Here is a 24,638-nt window from a genome sequence, read left to right on the forward strand (position 1 = left end):
CCAGCAGCAGCAGCACACAAATACACACAGTCACACATGACTGAACACACACACTATAAAAAAAACATGAAGCATCCTGTTCGTTTTCTCAGTGATGACATCATCACAGTTCTCAACCAACACATTCACTGTGAACTCTTTTCAGATTCATCCATTCATCATTCATGCAAGCCAACAATAAAGCTATCATGCTAAGCTAGCCAGCTCATGAATGTGTGTGTGTGTGTGTGTGTGTAAACAGAGGCTAGGTAACAAACGTGTGCAGTGCAGCTCTGAAGCGATCGTTAATATTGAATGAGGTGATGATGATGATGATGTCATCACGTTACTATTCACTCAGTTAAGACTCTGCACCGGAAAGACGAGAAAAAAGAACAAAATAATGAAAATACACACATTTAAAAAAGAAAGAAATGACTGATATGTATTTAATGTGGAAACAAAAGTGTCAAATAGATGAAAATACTGTGTGTATATGTACACATGAACATGAATAAATAAAATAATCAATAACGTTGTTAAAGTCGTCTCCTCTGGTTCTCAGGACAAACCCAGAGCGTTCACGTCTCGGCCGCCGCCTGTTTGTGGAAGAAGCCGTGGATGTGCTGAGCGGCTGCTGGACCCACCACAGGCTCCAGCTCCCTGATGGTGGCGCCGCAGAGCCGCTGGAGGCTGGAGAAGTTCTGCAGCAGAGCCAGAGCCTTGATCCGGCCCACACCAGGGACCTGCTGGACCACGGCCAGAACCAGAGGGTCCAGCAGCTGAGAGGAAGAACTCCTCCTGAAGGGGTTTCCTCTGCTGCTGCTGTGGACCTGCAGACCAGCAGAGTGGGTCACAATGACTCAATTAAACGTTTATGATACTTTAGATCGTCACAGAGACTAAGTCCAGACACTGATAGTGTGATTCACTTCACTAAAGATTACGATTTTATTCAACTTTGATGATAAAACCACGTCTGTGCTGATGCAGTTACGACCGCTCTTTAACTTACTATTCCTAGGGTTTATGGGCAGATTTTTATTTCATCAAAAGTTGGTTAGCTACCCTAGATAGATCGATCGTTAGATAGAGTGATAATTAGTTAGGTTAACTCACTTAGATAGATTGACTGATAGTTGGCTAGTTAGCTTACTAGCTTAGATAGATCAACCAAAATGAGGCTAGTTAGCTAGCATAGATAGGTTGATGGTTGGCTGGTTAACTTACTAGAATATATAGATCAATGGTTGGCTTGTTAGCTTACTAGCCTAGATAGATCAACTGAAAATTGTCTGGTTAGCCAACAAGCAGAGGTAGTTTGATGTTCGGCAAACTAGCTTTAACAGATCGACTGAAAGTTGTCTAGTTAGCTAACGAGCATAGACAGACCGAAAGTTGGCTAGTTAGCTTACTAGCTTAGATACATCAAGGGAAAGTTGTCTAGTTAGTTTACGAGCCTAGATAGATTGATGGAAAGTTGGCTAGTTGGCTTACTAGCTTATATAGATCAACCCAAATCAGGCTAGTTAGCTAGCATAGATAGTTTGATGGTTGGCTAGTTAGCTTACTAGAATATATAGATCAATGGTTGGCTAGTTAGCTTACAAACCTGGATAGATCAAACTGAAAGTTGTCTGGTTAGCTAACTAGCATAGATAGTTTGATGGTCGGCAAAATAGCTTACCAGCTTTGACAGATTGACTGAAAGTTGTCTAGTTAACCAATTAGCATAGACACATCAACGGAAAGTTGTCTAGTTAGCTTACTAGCTTAGATACATCAAAGGAAAGTTGTCTAGTTAGCTTACTAGCCTGGATAGATTGGCTGAAAGTTCGCTAACTAGCTTACTATCTCAGACAGATCGATGGAAGTTGGCTAATTAGCTTATTATCTCAGATAGATCAACGGAAAGTTGGCTAGTTTGTATACTAGCTTAGACAGATCGACAGAAAGTTGGCTAATTAGCTTGGCAGCTTTGAAAGATCAATGGAAAGTTGGCTAATTAGCTTACTAGCTTAGACAGATCGACTGAAAGTTGGCTTATCAGCTAACTAGCTTAGACAGATCAGCGGAAAGTTGGCTAATTAGCTTACAATCTCAGTTAGATCGACGGAAAGTTGGCTCGTTTGTTAACCCACTTAGATTGACAGAAAGTTGGCTAATTAGCTTACTAGCATAGACAGATTGACCGAAAGCTAACCCGCATAGATAGTTGGCTAGCTAACCAAGTTAAAGCAGCACCTTAAGCAACTACAAGCTTCTTTAAAACCAAGAAAAGATGTCCCATCGTGACTGCGTCTCGTCACAATATTGATATATGAATATAAGATATATTTCTAAATGACAAATCTTCCTGACGTACGATCTGTGCGATGAGCTGCGAGGCCTCCGTCTGACAGCTGACCGTCAGCAGAGTCAGACCGAGGTCAAACACCACAAACTTCTGCACGGCCGAGAAGAACTGTTCACTCAGTCTGGTCCTCTCCACCAACACCAGGCCCTGGAAGCTGCTGCTCGCCTGTTCAACAGGAGGGGGCGCCGTTAACGTCAGGGTCAGACAGCGTGAACGCCGTCAGCCAATCACTGAACTCACGTTTCTGTAGCGAACCAGTTTCCTCTTGTAGCCGTTTCCTGCGATGATGTCACACTCGGACACGTAGAGGACGCAGCTTTTGTTGGGAAGGTGGAAATCTGTCAAACTCAGTTCACTGTCGAACAGGAGCTTCACTCCTCCACCTGAGGAGGAGGAGAAGGAGGAGAAGAAGGAGGAGGAGGAGAAGCACACATGGACAACATAAGGCTCTGGGGCCTGATGTGGGCCACAGACCAGTTTGATCTGGTCCGTCCCAAATGTGATATGGTGACACTTTTCATGAGATTTCTGCAATTTTTCACCAACATTTCTTCCATTTTTTCCTGAATGTTTTTCCTGCGTTTTCATCCAATTTTATCCCTGATGTTTTTCCCATTTACTCCTGAGGTTTATTCTATTTTCTCCTGCTGCGTCCCCAACATTTCTTCCCTGAAATTTCATCCCATTTTTTCCTGAGATTTATCCCAACTTTTTCACAATTTTTTTTCATGACATTTCTCCCTTCTTTCTTTTTTAAACTCAGATTTCTCCCCTGATGTTTTTCCCATTTTTCCTGAATTTTTTCCCATTTTCCCCAACATATCCTTCATTTCTTTCCTTGATGTTTTTCCAGAGATTTCATCCCATTTTTCCTTGAGATTTAGCAAAAAAAAAATCCTGACATTTCTCCCTTCTTTAAACTCAGATTTCATCCCATTTTCCCGATGTTCTTCCCCATTTTTCCTGAGATTTATCAGGACTTTTTCACATTTTTTTCCTGACGTTTCTCTTTACTCAGATTTCTCCCATTTCTCCTGAGATTTCATCCCATTTTCCTAATGTTTTTCCCCATTTTTCCTTAGATTTCTCCCATTTTTTCCTGACATTTATCACAACTTTTTCCACAATTTCTCCCTTCTTTCTTTTTTTAAACTCAGATTTCTCCCATGGTTTTTCCCATTTTCCCCAACATTTCTTCCATTTTTTCCTTGATGTTTTTCCAGAGATTTCATCCCATTTTGCCGATTTTGTTTCCTGAGATTTATATTAAAAAAAATCCTGACATTTCTCCCTTCTTTTTTTATAAACTCAGATTTCTCCCATTTCTTCCCTGACGTTTTTTTCCTGCTGCTTTCTCTCATTTTTCCTGAGATCACTTTGGTTTGTGAACAAAAACAAGACATTTCATCACCATTTTCTGACCATTTTTAACAATATTAGTCAAATGGAATACAGTTGTTTCACTCATTTTTAAACTACTCATGATGTATTCAATCTGAGACCATTACAGTCTATAATTAATGCAGAAATGTTGGCCCCATTTTATTAAAACCTTCATTATAAACTGTTTAATGAAAACAAACAACACACAAATTGTGTTACTTCAGTAATAAGTTAATGTCTCTCCAATCTACATATAATCTGCACTGTAATTAAATATATATATATATATATATATATTATGAGAACAAGAACATTTAATTGGGGTTAGCTAACATGAGAGGTTAGCAGTGTGTACAGTGAGAGTGGATATTGTCCTTCTACGACGTCATCGAAATATTTTATATGGATCATAAATACGCCGATTGAACTCTTAAACTATTTAAAATGTTTTAAAAAATACTTATATATTACACAACATGTACTTGTCTGATTTCAGAGGGAAACAACCTTAAATATGAACTTTTGCGAATGGAGTTTCAGACTAGGTTTCTGGAACATAGTACAGGAAGGAAAATATGACATACAGTATATATGTTTAATATTACATATACATGTCATATTTTCGGTTAAATGTTAATTTAACACAAATGTTTTACCTTTCAGGTTGTGAATGAGGCTCGTCTCTCTCCATTTCTCGTTAGCGATAACGTGTCCGTACGGAGGAACAGCGTTCAGCAGAGCCATCCGCTCACATGAGCTTTTTCACCTTTTTCGAAAAATAACAACAAACTCTTCAAAAAACCACTTCCGAATACTTTGTTTACCGACCTACTTGTTCGTTTTTGCCTCCACAACCACCGAACCTCTGCATCCGGGTTTCTGTCGGCGGTTTGGATAAAGGACACGCGCTGCTACATCGCCAGCTGGTGGCCCGGAAGAGAACTGCAGTCTCCACACACGTTACTTACGTTCTCTCCTTTACGTCAATTCTCCTCAAAAGCAGTCCATTTCCGGTTTTCAAAATAAAAGTCCTGTCGAACGCGAACACGACGCACTGAAAAGAAAAACCTTTAATTACACGTCAAAACAACATATATCGCGTCATTGTGATGACATGTAACATAACAATATCAAATAAAACATCAGTAAAAGGTATTTATACATGTATGCATATATTCATTTTTTAGTATATGATGATTTCAGTACCTCTTGTACTTCACACACAAGCAACATGAAGTACTTTTACTGTACACATTTGGAGTAATCCAGGGTCAAAGTTAATCATTCACCTTTGAAGCAGTATAAAATACACGGTTCTTAATAGTAGTTTATGATTTCAGTTGTCTTCGATTCGATGAGTACTCGGATGTATGAAGTACTTTTACTGTGTACTTTGATGTAATCCAGTCAAAGTTTCTTTTAGCAACATAAATAGGTCAATTGTCCATCTTTGAAGAGGTATAAAACATCATTTTTATTAATAGTTCATGGTTTCAGTATCTATATTGTAAAAAAAACTTTTTTAACCAGTTTTGGCCGGTACAGCATTTTACACTTTCCTCAAAATCCAAAATGGCTTACTCTCTGTAATTTCACTCCATTATCTGTTTGGTGAACGGAAAACGTCTCAGAAAGAATGAAGTTGTGAACGTGTGAAATGTTCACAGGTTCAGGACGACAGGACCGAGCCGACCATGTTCAAAGTGATGTCATAGAAAAACCTTTGTCCTTCACATGATGTTTGTCCCTGATCTGCTGAAGCTGCGTCACAGAGCAGGACTCAGGATGAAGATCATCTTCACTCCCACCACCTCCTCCACCTGTTGAGAGAAGACGACAGAGGAGAAGAGTCAGAGTCACAGCAGTGAGTTAGTGAAGCAGCAGAGACTTCAGTCCAGTTCAGAGCTGATTCATGTTCATCACTTTACTTTACATTCACTCATTGTTGACATGACGTCATCATAAACTGTGAGGAGGAGCTATATTCATGGAAAAGCCAAGCCGAGGCGAAGCGTGCTGAGACTATGACGTGGAAAAGGGTCAATAGAGGGAAGACATTTTGTCTCTTCCTCACATCTTTAAAGGGTTTTAAAAGTATTCATATTAATTTTTAAATATTTTTTTTTATGTTTTAATTATTTATTGATGCACTAACTGTCTGGCACTCCAGTCTGTAGTCTGGACTCTACTGACCTCACAGTCTGTAGTCTGGACTCTACTGACCTCACAGTCTGTAGTCTGGACTCTACTGACCTCACAGTCTCCAGTCTGTAGTCTGGACTCTACTGACCTCACAGTCTGTAGTCTGGACTCTACTGACCTCACAGTCTCCAGTCTGTAGTCTGGACTCTACTGACCTCAAAGTCTGTAGTCTGGACTCTACTGACCTCACAGTCTGTAGTCTGGACTCTACTGACCTCACAGTCTGTAGTCTGGACTCTACTGACCTCACAGTCTGTAGTCTGGACTCTACTGACCTCACAGTCTCCAGTCTGTAGTCTGGACTCTGCACAAGATCAAACAGAGGCTTCACGTCTGAATCCTTCAGAAAGTTGTCACTCAGGTCCAGTTCTCTCAGGTGAGAGGAGTTTGACTTCAGAACTGAGGCCAGAGAAGAACAGCTGATCAATGACAAACTGCAGAGACTCAACCTGAATAAAGAATAAAAGATGAGACTTTAGACAACGACTGTGTGTGGGTGTGTGTGTGTGTGTGTGTCATTCATTCATCAGTGAAATGAGTGTAATACAGACTTGGGTGATATCAACATTAAATATCTAGATATTTGATAATTTGATGATATCAATAAAGTGTGATTTTGAATGATGTTTTTACGAGCGTATGAAACAGAACCATAGCTTTGACAAAGTAGCAGGTTACATTCTTTTATATTTGTGCTCCTAGTATTGTCAGTTTGCTGCTGGAAGTTTCCTCCCGAGCTGAAGTTGTGGAGTCGAGTCGATCAAACTGTGCAGGATGATGGACTCTGAGGTGAGAGCTCAGGTTTGTGATGCTGCTTCATCAACACCTGACACATGACCTCCTTCAAATTCTCCTGCTTTAAATACTAAATACTGACTAAATATTTCCAGCTTGACTCTGAGCGACTAAGTCCGTCATCATGTCGCTGTATCAAGCTCTTCATGCATCACACAGACAAATCCACTTCCACCAGGATTTTCTTTTCAAAATAATATTATGAAAATGCACAGTGGACGTTCAATATTAGATATCTTTAAATATATCAAATCTGACGGCAAATATCATGATATACGATAATATCAAAAATCTAAAGACTAGTTTAATGTTAATGAAATGAAAGTTTAAAAAAACAACAGCAGCTTCAGTCAGTGAACTCACCTCAGAGTCTCCAGTCTACAATGTGGACTCTCCAGTCCAGAACACAGCTGCTTCACTCCTGAATCCTTCAGATTGTAGTTCCAGCCCAGGTCCAGTTCTCTCAGGTGAGAGGAGTTTGACTTCAGAACTGAGGCCAGAGAAGAACAGCTGATCTCTGACAAACTGCAGTCACACAACCTGAATAAAGAATAAAAGATGAGACTTTAGACAACGACTGTGTGTGTGTGAGAGTGTGTGTGTGTGTGTGAACCTAATGAGTTTAATGTTAATGAAATGAAAGTTTTAAAAAAAACAGCAGCAGCTTCAGTCAGTGAACTCACTTCAGAGTCTCCAGTCTACAATGTGGACTCTCCAGTCCAGAACACAGCAGCTTCACTCCTGAATCATTCAGATCGTTCTGACTTGGGTCCAGTTCTCTCAGGTGAGAGGAGTTTGACTTCAGAACTGAGGCCAGAGAAGAACAGCTGATCTCTGACAAACCACAGCCCCTCAACCTGAATAAAGAATAAAAGATGAGACTTTAGACAACGACTGTGTGTGTGTGTGTGTGAGAGAGAGAGTGTGTGTGTGTGTGTGAGAGAGAGAGAGAGTGTGAGTGAGTTTGAATCAAATGAGTTTAATGTTTAACTTCAGAGCTGCGATCACAGGAGAACAGCTGATCTCTGACAAACTGCAGAAATTAAACCTGAATAAAGAATAAAAGATGAGAAGTTACTTGTTGAAAACAGTCAGTGTTTGATCATGTGTTCAGAGCAGAGACCACGACTTCACACTGAGTCTCTGAGAGTTCACAATAATCCAGTCTGTGATTATAGAAAAATATCATATGTTGACATTTTCATGTTGTGTTTGACATGAAACAGTGAGTTGTCGGGGGTTCCTGTGACGTCAACATCCTGAATGGCTCCCTAAAGTAACAGCTCCCTCGCCTAAATAGTTATTTCGCCCGTTCGACCGTCAAATACGATAATTTCAGATACTGCTTGAAGAGAAAAGAGGGGCAAGAATGGTGAAGAAGCCACGTTCAAAGAAAGAAGGCACTGGTGCAGAGCCTGAGACTGACGTAGACCCGGAGGACAGCTCTCCTGCACAGGTACAAGATGGTGAAGCTAATGAGGCTAACTCATGCTCAAGTGACGCCGCAAGTCTGGCCAAAGTTTTGGAGGAAAAGAGGAAAAGTCCGAAAAGACACAAAAGAACAACTAAACGACATTAAATCAGAAATGACTAATGTTAACCAAAAGATAGCGGAGGCAGAGGTGCGAATTGAAAAAGTCGAAGACCGGGTTCAAAACGTGGAGCAGGTGTTGAATAAAATGATAAAGTCATGCATCAGCAAGAAAACAAGCTGCTTGACCATGAAGGGAGATCCCGACGGGAGAATTTAAGGATATATAATGTTCCCGAAGGAGCAGAGGGCGCATCTATGGTGGAGTTTGTGGAAAAACTGTTGGGACACTTTGGAGATCCCCCCGACTACGGAGCTGGATATTGAGAGGGCGCACCGAGCGCTAGCACCAAGACCCTCCGGGGACAGAGAAGACAAGCCGCGCTCAATAATAGTCAATTTCCTCCGCTATAGGGTCAAGGAAGAGATTCTGCGCAAGGGGAAAAAAGAAAGTTTATCTAAACGGGAGGCTGATCTATTTTGACCAGGATTACCCCCCAGCAGTCCTGCAGAAGAGGAAGGAATATGCTGAGGCGAAACGAGTGTTAAAGCAGAGAAGTATCCGCTTCCAGACTCCGTTCCCAGCTAAACTACGAGTGTTTTATGAGGATGGGACGCAGCTGTACCAGACGGCGGAGGAGGCGACCAAAGATATGAAGGACAAATGGCTGCCCGTCAGTGTGATTACACAGAGGGAGAGCCTGGCTGAGCAGTTATCCTGCTCCACCTGGGAAACAGTGGGAGGAAAGAGCAGGCGAGCGACTGGTGAGAAGCGAGAGAAGGATTTCAAGGAGAAACTGAGAGCTTTCAGAAGGCAGTCCTCATCCTCTCCAGAGGAATTATAAGCTCTGACTGTTGTTTTTTAAAGAATAGTAAAGCTAAACGGAACGTGTTAAATTCACCCCAAGATGAGAATACATACAGGCGAGGGACACTGTATAAAGACACATTTTCTGTGGAATGAACAGAGACCTTTTTTCTTGTTTTTTCGAGCGCCATGGTGGGAGAGGCTTTCCCTCACAGCTAGATATTTCATCTAGCTCAGGTCAGGGTCATTTTTTAAAGACTCCAGCCTTGGAATCACCTTTTTTCTTGTTTTTCTTCTTTTCTATTTCGTACCCATGTTTGGGGTTGTTGTTTGTTCAGGGAGTAGATCTTTTAAGTTTTATTTTGTTAACTTTGTTGATACACTTGGAAGTAAATAAGCATGGCTAGTGACAAAGTAAAATTCATTTCATTTAATGTCAATGGGCTGTTGAATCCAATCAAACGTAGTAAAATCTAAATATCTAAAGTGCGAACAGAACAAGCCCATGTGGTTTATTTACAAGAGACCCATTTGACAGACAAAGAGCATATGAAGCTAAAGAGAATGGGTTTTACACATCTGTTTTTTTCTTCATACAAATAAGGCCATAGAAGAGGAGTTGCTATTCTCATTTCAAACAAGCTAAATTTTGAAAAGACATTCGAAATGGGTGATAAAGAGGGCAGATTTATTTTAGTAAGGGGAAAGATGGATGGGAATCCAATTACCCTATTGAATGTCTACGCACCCCCAGGGAGTGATATTAGTTTCTTCCAAAAAATGACCAATATTATGGTAACTGAAACAGAGGGCCTTTTGATCTGTGGAGGCGACTTAAATATACATTTGCGGCCAAAGTTGGACTCATCATGTGGAAAAACCCAGGATAGGAAGTCCCTATATAAGAAAGTAAACACACTCTTTGAGGAGGTGGGCTTAATTGATATATGGCGAGATTTTTTCCCTAACAGAAGGGATTATACTTACTACTCTGCTCCTCACGCTCTGTATACAAGAATAGACTATTTCATAACATTTGGGAAGGATAAACATAAAATACATACTCGTGGAATCGGGACAATAGATCTAAGTGACCATGCACCAGTATACTTATCTGTTGATTTTGACCTGCAATCAAAGAATAATACATGGAAATTGAACTCAAGTCTGCTGAATGATCCGTCCTTTAAGACACAAATTAAATCAGAAATTTCTCTCTTCTTAGAGTTCAATGATACTGGAGAGGTTTCACCTCCCATTCTATGGGATACTTTGAAGGCTGTTTTAAGAGGGAAAATTATAGCAATATCTTCTTTTAAGAAAAAGAATCGGAACAAAAAAGTAGAGTGCCTAAAAAACAAATTAAAGAAACTAGAAGGAAAACATAAATTAGATTTGGCACAGGATACACTGAGAGAAATTAGACATACCAGGAACGAAATTAATAATTTGGCCACAAAAGAAATCGAGAGAAAAACTTAATGTTTCTAAAACAGAAACACTACGAAAGTGGCTCCAAATCTATGAAAGTATTGGCATTGAAATTGAAAAAAAGGATAGCGGAAAATACAATTCATAAAATTAGAGATCCGAGGACAAAAGCGATAAAAAATAAACTAAATGAAATTCAGGAAGCTTTCCAAGTGTTTTACAAAACTTTATATTCTGAAGTTCCAGGTGGGAGTGTGGCCCAAATTGACAGCTTCCTGATTTCTTTAGAATTACCCACTCTAGATGAAAATCAAAATGAAATAATGACTGCGGATGTAACTGAAGAAGAATTAAAAGTTGCAATTGGTAGACTTAAATTAAGCAAATGGCCAGGATCTGATGGCTATACGGCAGAGTGGTACAAGGAATTTAAAACTAATACCTGTTTTACTTCCCACTCTGAACTGGGCTTTAAAAAATGCACAAACTCCACCCAGCTGGAAGGAGGCAATAATCTCAGCCATACCAAAAGAAGGCAAGGACAAAATGGAGTGTGGCTCTTTTAGACCAATCTCTGTTCTTAATGTGGACTATAAATTATTTACTTCTATTATGGCCAAACGATTAGAAGAATTCTTACCGACACTAATACATAATGATCAAACCTGTTTTATACGCCAACGCCAAACACAAGACAATATACGAAAGACACTGCATATTATGGATCACATACAAAGAAATCAAATGGAAGCAATAGTGATGAGCGTAGATGCTGAAAAGTCCTTCGATTCGGTGAACTGGACTTTTCTCTACAGAGTTCTGCATAGACTAGGCTTCTGTGATACAATTATTAAAACCATACAGGCACTATATGACAAACCTACTGCAAGGATCAAAATCAATGGATATTTATCAAATAGTTTTACCCTAGAAAGGGGCACTAGACAGGGCTGTGCATGGTCACCATTACTCTTCACGCTATATTTGGAACCACTAGCTCAGTACATCAGGCAAAATGAAGATATCAAGGGAATCATTATTAAAGGGACGGAATATAAATTGGCTTGTTATGCAGATGACATCTTCATATACTTTGGTCACTCAACACACTCTTTGCCTAAATTGATGCAATCGTTTGAACAGTATGGCCAATTATCGGGGTACAAAATCAATATGAGTAAAACCCAATTACTCTCATATAACTACTACCCACCAAGAGAAATCAAAAACAGTTACCCCTTGACATGGCAAACAGAGTCCTTTAAATACTTAGGCATCAACTTACTAAAAGATCTTACAAAAATATCGGAATACAACTATCCGCCCATACATAAAAAAATAAAGGATGATATAGCAAGATGGAACTTAATTCCCTTCTTTAGCCTTAGTTCAAGAATCGACTCCATTAAAATGACTATATTGCCAAGACTTTTATATTTATTTCAAACTCTGCCAATAGAGATTAACCAAAACCAATTTAACGAGTGGGACAAAATGTTATCCAGGTATATATGGCAAGGTAAAAGACCAAGAGTTCGCCTCAAAACCTTACAGCTGGCTAAACAAAAGGGAGGATGGGGCTTACCTTATCTTAGATATTATTATTTTGCAGCTCAGATGAGAGCAGTGATATGCTGGTGCAACCCGTCATATACGGCTCAATGGAAAAGCATTGAAGAAAAAATACTCTCTCTCTGAATTTATTTGTGCGTACGACAGTTTCTAGGTTTTGGTGTACGCCAAGATTTAGTAGGAAATCCACGCAAGTCTTTGTACATGAGGCCCCTGGTCTCTACAGAAACAGGTGGGAGAAGCACAGAAGAAATGAAGAACTATCTCCAGGACAAAACCAAAGTTGACTGTGGACCAAAAAAAACCATGACAGATACCCGAGCTTGGCCCGAGTAGCAAAGCGACTGCTCTGTATCCCTGCAACATCCACGCCTTCTGAACGCATTTTCTCCATGGCAGGATTTATTGTCAACAAATCCAGAAGCTGTCTCCTTCCAAAGAACGTGGATATGCTTGTGTTTCTCGCACACTACACAATAAAGTGTGGACGGTGGACACTGATTGTACTTCTCTGAGGGAGTAGTAGTGTTTATTTCATTGTTGTTGTATTTACATTATTTCGTTTTGAACAGTAATACCATGTTATAGTTTTTTATTTGAAGTACTTGTGGATTTGGGCATTTGATTTATTTATTTTTGGAACTGACCCTACTTTGTTATTGTTATGCACTTTATTTCGTTTCAGTTTATGACAAAATAACGTACTGGTTCCCTTTTACCGTACACATTTATTTCTATTTATTGGACTTGGGCATTTTTTTTAGCCTGATGCGCAAGTGCGCTGTGCCCACTCATTGTCGGCTTTATTTTTCAGGTAGTACACACTGTATTTCATTTCAGTTTAAAGTTATTGTTCCCTTTTATTATTGTGCACATTTATTTCTAGTATTTTTATAACCTAATTGTGTTGTGCGGCCGGACCCACTGTTTGTAGGCTATTTGTTTTAGAGTTTTATTTTTCAGTATTTCAGTACTACTTCGTTTCTGCACTCATGTTGATGTGGTTTGTTAATAAATGTTTTTTTTTTTCTTAAAGTGGACTTTTGTGTTTGAGTAAAAGTTTTAAGTTAATAGTCTATTTGTGTCTCAGCCGCGAAGCTGCGCTCCTATGTTCAGTTTTGCTCCGTATGAGGATATGCACAGAGCCAAATATATCTAAATATTCCTCAACAGTGTTGTATTATTACTCGTTGACAACTTGACATAGTACATTATTTCCGGATATCACGCTATGGTATTGCACAGATGAACGTAACGCAAAACACTGTCAGAGCCGTCAGACTGTTGAACTCCAGCTGCTGCTGCGTGTCTCCCCCCTAGTAATCACACATCTGAATTTATTTGTGCGTACGACAGGTTCTGGGAGGCCCCAGGTCTTTGGGTTTGCTTTGACCCGTGTTGGAGTCTAATCAGGTTTAGGTGAAACCAAAAAGAATCAAAGTCACATGAAGAGAAAGTTAACAATGAAACATTAACAGTAAATGGCCAAATAAAGACGTTCAAAGCAAGAATCACAAGCAGCTGATGAATCTGCATCATTTAAAACATGAAAAACAACACAGCTGACTCACAAAGTGAGAAGAATGAGAAGAAGATTTGATCAACCATCACTGATTGATGATGTTATTGATCATGTCTGAACTTACTTGGCCTTCCTGCAGTTCCTCACAGCTGGAATCAGTCTCTGTTTTCCCTGGACAGATGTTCTGTAGTTGTTCACGTCCAACTCATCCAGAACCTCCTCAGACATCTGCAGCATGTAGGCCAGAGCTGAACAGTGGATCTCAGAGAGTTCCTGTTCTCTGTTCTTTGACTTCATGAACTCTTGGATCTCCTGATGCACTGATTGGTCGTTCATCTCTGTCAGACAGTGGAAGATGTTGATGCTTCTGTCAGGTGAGATGTTCTTCGTGTTCATTTCCTTCAGGTTCTTGATGATTCTCTGGATGATTTCTGGACTGTTCTGAGTCTGACCCAGCAGACCTCCTAAGAGTCTCTGGTTGGACTCCAGACAGAGTCCATGAAGGAAGCGAACAAACAGGTCCAGGTGACCATTTTCACTTTGAAGTGATTTCTTCATGGCTGCTTTCAGGTAGACATTCAGAGAAGAGTAATCATCATCATCATCATCATAATCTTGTACGAAGAAGTCACGCAGTCGTTCCTCTGTCTTCAATCTGGCATAGTAGACTGCAGCCAGAAACTCCTGAACGCTCAGATGAACAAAGCAGTAGACTGTTTTCTTGAAGATCACACTCTCTCTTCTGAAGATTTCTGTACAAACTCCAGAGTAAACCGAGGCCTCTGTCACACTGAGACCACACCGGTCCAGGTCTTCTTGGTAGAACATGATGTCTCCTTTCTGCAGATGTTCAAAGGCCAGCCTCCCCAGCTTCAGAAGAACGTCCCTGTCGGCCTCCATCAGCTCCTGTGGACTCGTCTCACGTCCTTCCTCGTACTTGTTCTTCTTCCTCTTTGTCTGAACCAGCAGGAAGTGTGAGTACAGGTCTGTCAGGGTCTTGGGCAGCTCTCCTCTCTGCTCTGTGGTCAACATGTGCTCCAGAACTGTAGCACTGATCCAGCAGAAGACTGGGATTTGACACATGATGTGGAGGCTCCTGGACGTCTTGATGTGTGAGATGATTCTGCTGGACAGATCTTCAGTTCTGGATCTCTTCCTGAAGTACTCGTCCTTCTGGTCCTCAGTGAAGCCTCGTACTTCTGTTACCCTGTCAACACATGTAGGAGGGATCTGATTGGCCGCTGCAGGTCGAGAAGTTATCCAGATGAGAGCTGAGGGAAGCAGATTCCCCTGGATGAGGTTGGTCAGCAGCACGTTGACTGATGACCTGTGTGTGACGTCAGAAACCAGAGACCTGCTGTTGAAGTCCAGTGAGAGTCTGCTTTCATCCAGGCCGTCAAAGATGAACAAAGGTTTACAGACAGCGAGCTTCTCTGCTCTGACCTTCTCTAATGTTGGATAGAAAACATGGAGCAGAGTGAGAAGACTGTGCTGCTGATCTCTGATCAGGTTCAGCTCCCTGAACGAAAGCAGAATCAGCAGATTCACATCCTGGTTTTCCAAACCCTCGGCCCAGTCCAGAGTGAACTTCTGCACCGAGAAGGTTTTTCCAACACCAGCGACGCCGTTGGTCAGGACCACTCTGATGCGCCCCTGCTGGTCAGGTAAGGCTTTAAATATGTGGCAGCACTTGATGGGAGTGTCCTGGACCATCTTCTTCTTGGAGGTGGTCTCCAGCTGCATCACCTCATGTTGAGTATTGACCTCTTCACTCTGTCCCTCTGTGATGTAGAGCTCAGTGAAGATCCTGTTCAGGAGGGTTCTACTTCCTCTTCCGTCAATTCCTTCAGTCACATGTTCAAATCTCCTCCTCAGACTGATCTTTTGTTCATCTAGAACCTCCTGCAGACCAACATCTGCTGAAAGACAAGAGACAAAGTCAGACTGAAGAAAGAATCTGAGCAGCTGAGGATTATTTTCATCTTTTTCATTTCACTGTAATGACTTGAATAACTTTATTGTGAAAGACTGAATCATTCTAGAATAACTGAGATGATTGTGAAGGAAAGAGAATCGTCTGCATACAAGAGAACAATGATGATAGAAAAGCAGGAAAATGAGGGTAAACCTTCATTTCTTCAACCTGCAGGGGGCAGCAGAGAGTTAAACTCCATCATCTTCATGATCACATGACTAACATTTTTAACTTTTAAACATTTTTCTCCTGTTTTTCCATTTCTAAAGTCTGCTCGTGCTGATGGGAGCTGCTCTCCTTAAGAGTCTTACCCAGTGGTCCACGTCCTGTCCTGGGTCTTTTCCCACACTGAGGACAGCAGGAGTCTCCTGGTGGACCAGACTGGTCCCAGTATGAGGAGATGCAGCGTCTGCAGAACCAGTGACCACAGCTGGTGGAGACTGGATCCTTCAGGACGTCCTGACAGAGAGGACAGCAGGACGTCTGCTCGTCCACAGGAACAGCAAACTTGTGTCTGTGAAGACATTTCTTTATTACTAACATGTCAGGGACAGGTGGACATGTCCCTGTGAAGACATTTCTTTATTACTAACATGTCAGGGACAGGTGGACATGTGTCTGTGAAGACATTTCTTTATTACTAACATGTCAGGGACAGGTGGACATTTCTCTGTGAAGACACTTCTTTATTACTAACATGTCAGGGACAGGTGGACATGTGTCTGTGAAGACATTTCTTTATTACTAACATGTCAGGGACAGGTGGACATGTGGCTGTGAAGACATTTCTTTATTACTAACATGTCAGGGACAGGTGGACATGTCTCTGTGAAGACATTTCTTTATTACTAACATGTCAGGGACAGGTGGACATGTCTCTGTGAAGACATTTCTTTATTACTAACATGTCAGGGACAGGTGGACATTTCTCTGTGAAGACACTTCTTTATTACTAACATGTCAGGGACAGGTGGACATGTGTCTGTGAAGACATTTCTTTATTACTAACATGTCAGGGACAGGTGGACATGTGGCTGTGAAGACATTTCTTTATTACTAACATGTCAGGGACAGGTGGACATGTCTCTGTGAAGACATTTCTTTATTACTAACATGTCAGGGACAGGTGGAAATGTGTCTGTGAAGACATTTCTTTATTACTAACATGTCAGGGACAGGTGGACATGTGTCTGTGAAGACATTTCTTTATTACTAACATGTCAGGGACAGGTGGACATGTCTCTGTGAAGACATTTCTTTATTACTAACATGTCAGGGACAGGTGGATATGTGTCTGTGAAGACATTTCTTTATTACGAACATGTCAGGGACAGGTGGACATGTCTCTGTGAAGACATTTCTTTATTACTAACATGTCAGGGACAGGTGGACATGTGTCTGTGAGGACATTTCTTTATTACTAACATGTCAGGGACAGGTGGACATGTATGTGGCTGATTCTGATCTGAGACACTTTATTGTCTTACAGGTTTGTCTCACTATGGTGTGTGTGTGTGTCTTTGTGAGGACACAGAGGTTTGGTTTGTGAATCTACACTTTTATGAGTCTGACTCCTTCACAGGACAAACTGTCTCTTACTTTGTCTCTGAGGCTCCAGGTTCATGACTGAAGTCTATAAATTTTCCCATAGACCAGTCACTCTTCACAGACAGACAGCTGGGTCCTGGAGTCTCTGCTCTCTGGTTGTGACGTCTGCAAACAAAAACAGGGTTTTATATATTTTAACCTCTTCTTCCCTGACCCTCTTTTTGGAGTCCCTGCTCAAATTAATAGAGTAAATATCTGCAGTTACAAGCTCTATGTGGATTATATTGGTATCAAAATAAAGATAACACTTGTGAGATTCACTGTAGATGCCACTGTATCAGAGTAAATGCAGATGGAACACAGCATAAATGAAGGATTTTTTTCCCCTCGACTAAAAAAATGTTGCACTTTTAAGTAAATATCACCTTTAAAATATGCAGTATGAGCTTAAAAACACATGGAGGTCATGTAACAACATGTGGACATGAGCTGTGCAAAGTCTGATGCTCCTGAAGTGAAGCAGCGTAAAATGACAGAGGTTTTAGTAAAGAAATGTCTCTGCGTTCTCTCGTTTGGCACAGTTTGGCACCATCTGTGCCATTTGAGATATTTTTAGGTACCAAATTATTAAAAAAAACATTTAATTTTATTTACATGTCACTATTGGTCTAAAAATAACTTGTTTTGAATAAAAAAAGAAAACCTCCCTGTGCGGAGCGTAATCACAACTCTGTGACTCTGCAGCATGTTCAGTTACACAGTGCCACAGCAGTGGCTGACATTAGCTAATTTGGGTGATTGACAGCTCATTTTAAACTTCTAAACCAAGAGAATCAGGCCCCAGTCTCCAAATGCATGTCAATCATTTCATTAGCGAGTCAAAAGAACATAAATGCATACAACGCATTTGTGCGGACATGAAAATACCTGAATGCAACACGAGGCTGTTACTTACACATCAGCAGAAAACATAGATAAAAACATTATTTTAATTTATTTTATTTTTAGCATTTGTGTTTAACACACAACCAAGTCTGTTGTTGTATTGTTCTAAGTTTCCTCATAATAACAGTTTTAATGACGGTTGGTCAAACGAATGATCTGCTGCTAAAACACTTCACTGGACAAACTGTCTCTTACTTTGTCTCTGAGGCTCCAGGTTCATGACTGAAGTCTATAAATTTTCCCATAGACCAGTCACTCTTCACAGACAGACAGCTGGGTCCTGGAGTCTCTGCTCTCTGGTTGTGACGTCTGCAAACACAAACAGGGTTTTATATAGTTTAACTTCTTCTTCCCTGACCCTCTTTTTGGAGTCCCTGCTCAAATTAATAGAGTAAATATCTGCAGTTACAAGCTCTATGTGGATTATATTGGTATCAAAATAAAGATAACACTTGTGAGATTCACTGTAGATGCCACTGTATCAGAGTAAATGCAGATGGAACACAGCATAAATGAAGGATTTTTTCCCCTCGCCTCAAAAAATGTTGCACTTTTAAGTAAATATCAGCTTTAAAATATGCAGTAGGAGCTTAAAAACACATGGAGGTCATGTAACAACATGTGGACATGAGCTGTGCAAAGTCTGATGCTCCTGAAGTGAAGCAGAGTAAAATGACAGAGATGTTAGTAAAGAGATGTCTCTGCGTTCTCTCGTTTGGCAGTTTGGCACCATCTGTGCCATTTGAGATATTTTTAGGTACCAAATTATTAAAAAAACATTTAATTTTATTTACATGTCACTATTGGTCTAAAAAGAACTTGTTTTGAATAAAAAAAGAAAACCTCCCTGTGCGGAGCGTAATCACAACTCTGTGACTCTGCAGCATGTTCAGTTACACAGCGCCACAGCAGTGGCTGACATTAGCTAATTTGGGTGATTGACAGCTCATTTTAAACTTCTAAACCAAGAGAATCAGGCCCCAGTCTCCAAATGCATGTCAATCATTTCATTAGCGAGTCAAAAGAACATAAATGCATACAACGCATTTGTGCGGACATGAAAATACCTGAACGCAACACGAGGCTGTTACTTACACATCAGCAGAAAACATAGATAAAAACATTATTTTCATTTATTTTATTTTTAGCATTTGTGTTTAACACACAACCAAGTCTGTTGTTGTCTTGTTCTAAGTTTCCTCATAATAACAGTTTTTATGACGGTTGGTCAAACGAATGATCTGCTGCTAAAACACTTCACTGGACAAACTGTCTCTTACTTTGTCTCTGAGGCTCCAGGTTCATGACTGAAGTCTATAAATTTTCCCATAGACCAGTCACTCTTCACAGACAGACAGCTGGGTCCTGGAGTCTCTGCTCTCTGGTTGTGACGTCTGCAAAAACAAACAGGGTTTTATATAGTTTAACCTCTTCTTCCCTGACCCTCTTTTCGGAGTCCCTGCTCAAAAATGACATGCCCAAATTAATATCTGCAGTTACAAGCTCTATGTGGATTATATTGGTATCAAAATAAAGATAACACTTGTGAGATTCACTGTAGATGCCACTGTGTCAGAGTAAATGCAGATGGAACAAAGCATAAATGAAGGATTTTTTTCCCCTCGCCTCAAAAAATGTTGCACTTTTAAGTAAATATCAGCTTTAAAATATGCAGTAGGAGCTTAAAAACACATGGAGGTCATGTAACAACACGTGGACATGAGCTGTGCAAAGTCTGATGCTCCTGAAGTGAAGCAGAGTAAAATGACAGAGGTGTTAGTAAAGAGATGTCTCTGCGTTCTCTCGTTTGGCACAGTTTGGCACCATCTGTGCCATTTGAGATTTTTTTAGGTACCAAATTATTAAAAAAACATTTAATTTTATTTACATGTCACTATTGGTCTAAAAAGAACTTGTTTTGAATAAAAAAAGAAAACCTCCCTGTGCGGAGCGTAATCACAACTCTGTGACTCTGCAGCATGTTCAGTTACACAGTGCCACAGCAGTGGCTGACATTAGCTAATTTGGGTGATTGACAGCTCATTTTAAACTTCTAAACCAATAGAATCAGACCCCAGTCTCCAAATGCATGTCAATCATTTCATTAGCGAGTCAAAAGAACATAAATGCATACGACGCATTTGTGCGGACATGAAAATACCTGAACGCAACACAAGGCTGTTACTTACGCATCAGCAGAAAACATGGTCATAAAACATTATTTTCATTTATTTTATTTTTAGCATTTGTGTTTAACCACAACCAAGTCTGTTGTTGTATTGTTCTAAGTTTTCTCATAATAACAGTTTTATGATGGTTGGTCAAACAGCTGAATGATCTGCTGCTAAAACACTTCACTGGACAAACTGTCTCTTACTTTGTCTCTGAGGCTCCAGGTTCATGACTGAAGTTTATAAATTTTCCCAGAGACTCATTACTCTTCACAGACAGACAGCTGGGTCCTGGAGTCTCTGCTCTCTGGTTGTGACGTCTGCAAAAACAAACAGGGTTTTATATAGTTTAACTTCTTCTTCCCTGACCCTCTTTTTGGAGTCCCTGCTCAAAAATGACATGCCCAAATTAATAGAGTAAACATCTGCAGTTACAAGCTCTATGTGGATTATATTGGTATCAAAATAAAGATAACACTTGTGAGATTCACTGTAGATGCCACTGTATCAGAGTAAATGCAGATGGAACACAGCATAAATGAAGGATTTTTTTTCCCCTCGCCTCAAAAAATGTTGCACTTTTAAGTAAATATCAGCTTTAAAATATGCAGTAGGAGCTTAAAAACACATGGAGGTCATGTAACAACACGTGGACATGAGCTGTGCAAAGTCTGATGCTCCTGAAGTGAAGCAGAGTAAAATGACAGAGGTGTTAGTAAAGAGATGTCTCTGCGTTCTCTCGTTTGGCACAGTTTGGCACCATCTGTGCCATTTGAGATATTTTTAGGTACCAAATTATTAAAAAAACATTTAATTTTATTTACATGTCACTATTGGTCTAAAAAGAACTTGTTTTGAATAAAAAAAGAAAACCTCCCTGTGCGGAGCGTAATCACAACTCTGTGACTCTGCAGCATGTTCAGTTACACAGCGCCACAGCAGTGGCTGACATTAGCTAATTTGGGTGATTGAGAGCTAATTTTAAACTTCTAAACCAATAGAATCAGGCCCCAGTCTCCAAATGCATGTCAATCATTTCATTAGCGAGTCAAAAGAACATAAATGCATACAACGCATTTTTGCGGACATGAAAATACCTGAACGCAACACGAGGCTGTTACTTACACATCAGCAGAAAACATGGTCATAAAACATTATTTTCATTTATTTTATTTTTAGCATTTGTGTTTAACACACAACCAAGTCTGTTGTCTTGTTCTAAGCTTCCTCATAATAACAGTTTTATGATGGTTGGTCAAACAGCTGAATGATCTACTGCTAAAACACTTCACTGGACAAACTGTCTCTTACTTTGTCTCTGAGGCTCCAGGTTCATGACTGAAGTCTATAAATTTTCCCATAGACTTATCACTCTTCACAGACAGACAGCTGGGTCCTGGAGTCTCTGCTCTCTGGTTGTGACGTCTGCAAACACAAACAGGGTTTTATATAGTTTAACTTCTTCTTCCCTGACCCTCTTTTTGGAGTCCCTGCTCAAAAATGACATGCCCAAATTAATAGAGTAAACATCTGCAGTTACAAGCTCTATGTGGATTATCTTGGTATCAAAATAAAGAGAACACTTGTGAGAATCACTGTTAATGTCACTGTGTCAGAGTAAATGCAGATGGAACACAGCATAAATGAAGGATTTTCCCCCCCACGCCTAAAAAAATATTCAATTTTAAATTAAATATCACCTTTAAAATATGCAGTAGGAACTTAAAATAATAAAAGCATAATAACAGTTTTTATGACGGTTGGTCAAACAGCTGAATGATCTGCTGCTAACACACTTCACTGGACAAACTGTCTCTTACTTTGTCTCTGAGGCTCCAGGTGTTTCCATAGTTACTGGTCAGTCTTCACAGACAGACAGCTGGGTCCTGGAGTCTCTGCTCTGTCCTCGTCTTCCTCCACACAATCACTCATCTGCTGGACTTCAGTCATTCTGAGAGAGAAACAGACAGTGAGCTGACACTGACAGACACTGACAGAGCTCATTTGAGCAAAATAACTTGTTTTATAATGTCAACTGTAAACCTAATATATATAAAAAGCCCTTTTTCTCTTTGTTGTTGTCATTAGTTTGTGTCAATGAGCTCCTCACTTACTTCTCACTGCTCCACTGAAAGCATCATATTTAAAGCACTTTAAAGAGTTCCCTCTCAAACTCTGCAGTGGAAAATCTCCTTCATGTTTCCTGGAGGACGTCTGATGTGGATCTGTGTTCAGTCCAGTGACCAATCACACCAGAGGAAACTGGAAGACAACAGGAGTTTTCTGTTAGAGAAGGTGTTTGATGAAATCTGCACTTCATGTTACTGATATATGTGTGTGCTTTAGCAGCCTATGGCCAGTAGATGGTGCTCTGCTCCTCTGCTTGTGTGTTATTGAAGGACTGTTGCCTGCATTAAAGTCAGCTGAATGTTAGATAAAGTGTCATGTGTTGATATCCAGAGATCTCACAAACACATGAGCCTCTGACTTTATCACATACACTTCTGATGCTTCAGCAAATCCTGCCTTTATTTACATTTTCCATGTGTTCATTTGAAGATTAGAAAATGTCACGCAGTAAAAGTACTTCATGCTACTTGTGCATGAAGTAAATAAAGTACTTTGCCTAATAAAATTTAAACCATCAACTATGAACACAAATAGTGGATTTTATCCCACACAAAAGTCAGAATCTTGTTCAGTTTACCGAAATTTGACACTGGATTACTCCAAAAGTACATAGTAAAAGTACTTAATACTGTTTGTGCATGAAGTACAAAAAGTACTAAGTACAATTAAATTTAAATATAAACTACGAATGAAAATTGTGGGTTTTAAACTACTCCAAATACAGACGTGTGAACTTTGACCCTGGATTACTTACAAAAGTACACAGTAAAAGTGTACTACTACTACTTGTGAATGAAGTACTTAAAACTTCCGAAATGATTTATCATTATTTATTCATTTATTTTCAATTAAATAAAATAAATTTTACTAATGCGTTTAATTTGACATCATTATTTCATTTTTAATCAAAATGATTATTTATAATCGTTTGGATTATTAAATCTAATGTATTTTAACATGTTCGCGTTGGACGGGAGTTTATTTTGAAAACCGGAAATGGACTGCTTGGTTTGGAGCGTTTGAGTAAAATTGACAAAATGGCGCACTTCACATTTAGGAAAAACAAATGACGACAGACTTGAGTTACGATTCTAATCTCTAATCAGGATTACGCAGTGTTTGACTTTGTTACTGTACTTAAGTACAACATCCACGTATCTGTACTTTACTTTGTTATTTCTGGTAACATTTACTTCGAGTCATAAGAAAATGACTTCTGATATTGAAGTACAGTAAATGTCACATACTTTAAGAGTTTTACTCGAGTCATTTTATAAAAAAGTGACTAAAAACTTCTACCAACGTCATTTTCTGGTCACATACGTGTACTTTTACTCAAGTATCACTGTAAGGTACTTCACACGCACTAAATGATCAAATATAATCATATATTATGATTATAGTCACGTCAACACTCACCTTTGTGTCTTCGTGCTGCGCAGTTAAAATGGCGACTGAAGAAAAGTCACAGAATAGTTTCACTTTCACTGCTCCACCCTCCTCTGGACTGACAGACAGCTGTCCTCTCAACTTCATCATACATTCATTGTCTGCACATTTCTGTAAATCAGGAAGCTCGTTTTCTCCTCCCGTTTTAACAGTTAAGAGCCACCAAACTCCGTTATAAAGTGATTTAAAAAATCTCAAATAACAATAGAATTTAAGACCAACACGAATTATAAAAGGTTGACTGACACATCACTGTTTCTACACATCATAAATTCAGCTTTGGTCAAAATAAACACTTCATTCACTAAATAAACGACTTCTAAATCACGACTTTTTCTAACGGAATCAGGTGGTTTTAGTAAGTGCGTCACAGGCTTTTTTTTTTTTTTTATCAAAACGATGGAAAACATGATTCTACTTTACAACTGAACGGTTTAAATACACCTAGAATGCGTAAAATAATGTGGAATTCAAGTCACCATCATTGTTTTAACGTTAAAAACTAAATTAATGTACTTACTTTGGACTCTTTGCTGTTGTTCGCTCTAAAAATTGCTGTCTCATTTTCGACCGTCGGCGCTTCCGGGTTTATTTCCGGGTTGAGCCCATAGAGCACGCGCAGTAGTGTGACTCCCATGATGCCTCTCGAGCACTCGCTCGTACTCCCGGCTCTCGTCGGTGCTGTCGCTAAATAAACCAAACCCCATGTGTTAAAATAGAGATTTTAGAAACTTCCTGACTAAATGTTGGAGTTTAACTCACATTCTCTGTGATTTTAGGTCTTTTATAAATTATCTAAAGTTCGGCATTGTTCTGGGATTTGCTGAGGCAGATTTTCTGA

General features: G+C 39.8%; 2 protein-coding genes across 10 annotated transcripts; both read right to left on the bottom strand.

Moving 5' to 3' along the window:
- Positions 1-560: 560 nt before the first annotated feature.
- faap24 (FA core complex associated protein 24) lies at positions 561-4,508 on the bottom strand (the record flags this gene model as incomplete). The annotated part of the gene is made up of 4 exons (XM_083894332.1): positions 4,375-4,508; positions 2,576-2,718; positions 2,345-2,500; positions 561-812 (listed from the first exon to the last, which is right to left on the bottom strand). Exons 1-4 carry the CDS (start codon positions 4,460-4,462, stop codon positions 561-563), a joined length of 639 nt encoding a protein of 212 aa, XP_083750458.1. The 5' UTR covers positions 4,463-4,508.
- A 186-nt stretch (positions 4,509-4,694) lies between these two features.
- LOC310930328 (NLR family CARD domain-containing protein 3-like) lies at positions 4,695-24,379 on the bottom strand. Of its 9 annotated transcripts, XR_014592894.1 has the most exons (16): positions 24,318-24,379; positions 23,768-23,802; positions 22,333-22,480; positions 22,039-22,169; positions 21,530-21,643; positions 20,425-20,538; positions 19,328-19,441; positions 18,243-18,356; positions 17,154-17,267; positions 15,866-16,068; positions 13,704-15,498; positions 7,399-7,572; positions 7,079-7,255; positions 6,196-6,369; positions 5,300-5,538; positions 4,695-4,772 (listed from the first exon to the last, which is right to left on the bottom strand). XR_014592894.1 is itself a non-coding variant. In XM_083893275.1 (15 exons), the coding sequence occupies exons 4-15, from the start codon at positions 22,065-22,067 to the stop codon at positions 5,517-5,519; spliced, it is 3,141 nt and encodes a 1,046-aa protein (XP_083749401.1). In that variant the 5' UTR covers positions 22,068-22,169; positions 22,333-22,480; positions 23,768-23,802; positions 24,318-24,379; the 3' UTR covers positions 5,034-5,516. The 9 variants fall into 9 exon arrangements, 6 of the variants coding, with proteins under 6 accessions (XP_083749401.1, XP_083749398.1, XP_083749399.1 ...); XR_014592896.1 differs by lacking the exon at positions 4,695-4,772 and having other exon boundaries at positions 5,034-5,538; positions 6,196-6,319; XM_083893275.1 differs by lacking the exon at positions 4,695-4,772 and having other exon boundaries at positions 5,034-5,538; positions 13,704-15,495.
- Positions 24,380-24,638: the final 259 nt, after the last annotated feature.

The sequence above is a fragment of the Microchirus variegatus genome (assembly GCF_963457635.1).
Source record: "Microchirus variegatus genome assembly, chromosome: 8".
Taxonomy (NCBI): domain Eukaryota; kingdom Metazoa; phylum Chordata; class Actinopteri; order Pleuronectiformes; family Soleidae; genus Microchirus; species Microchirus variegatus.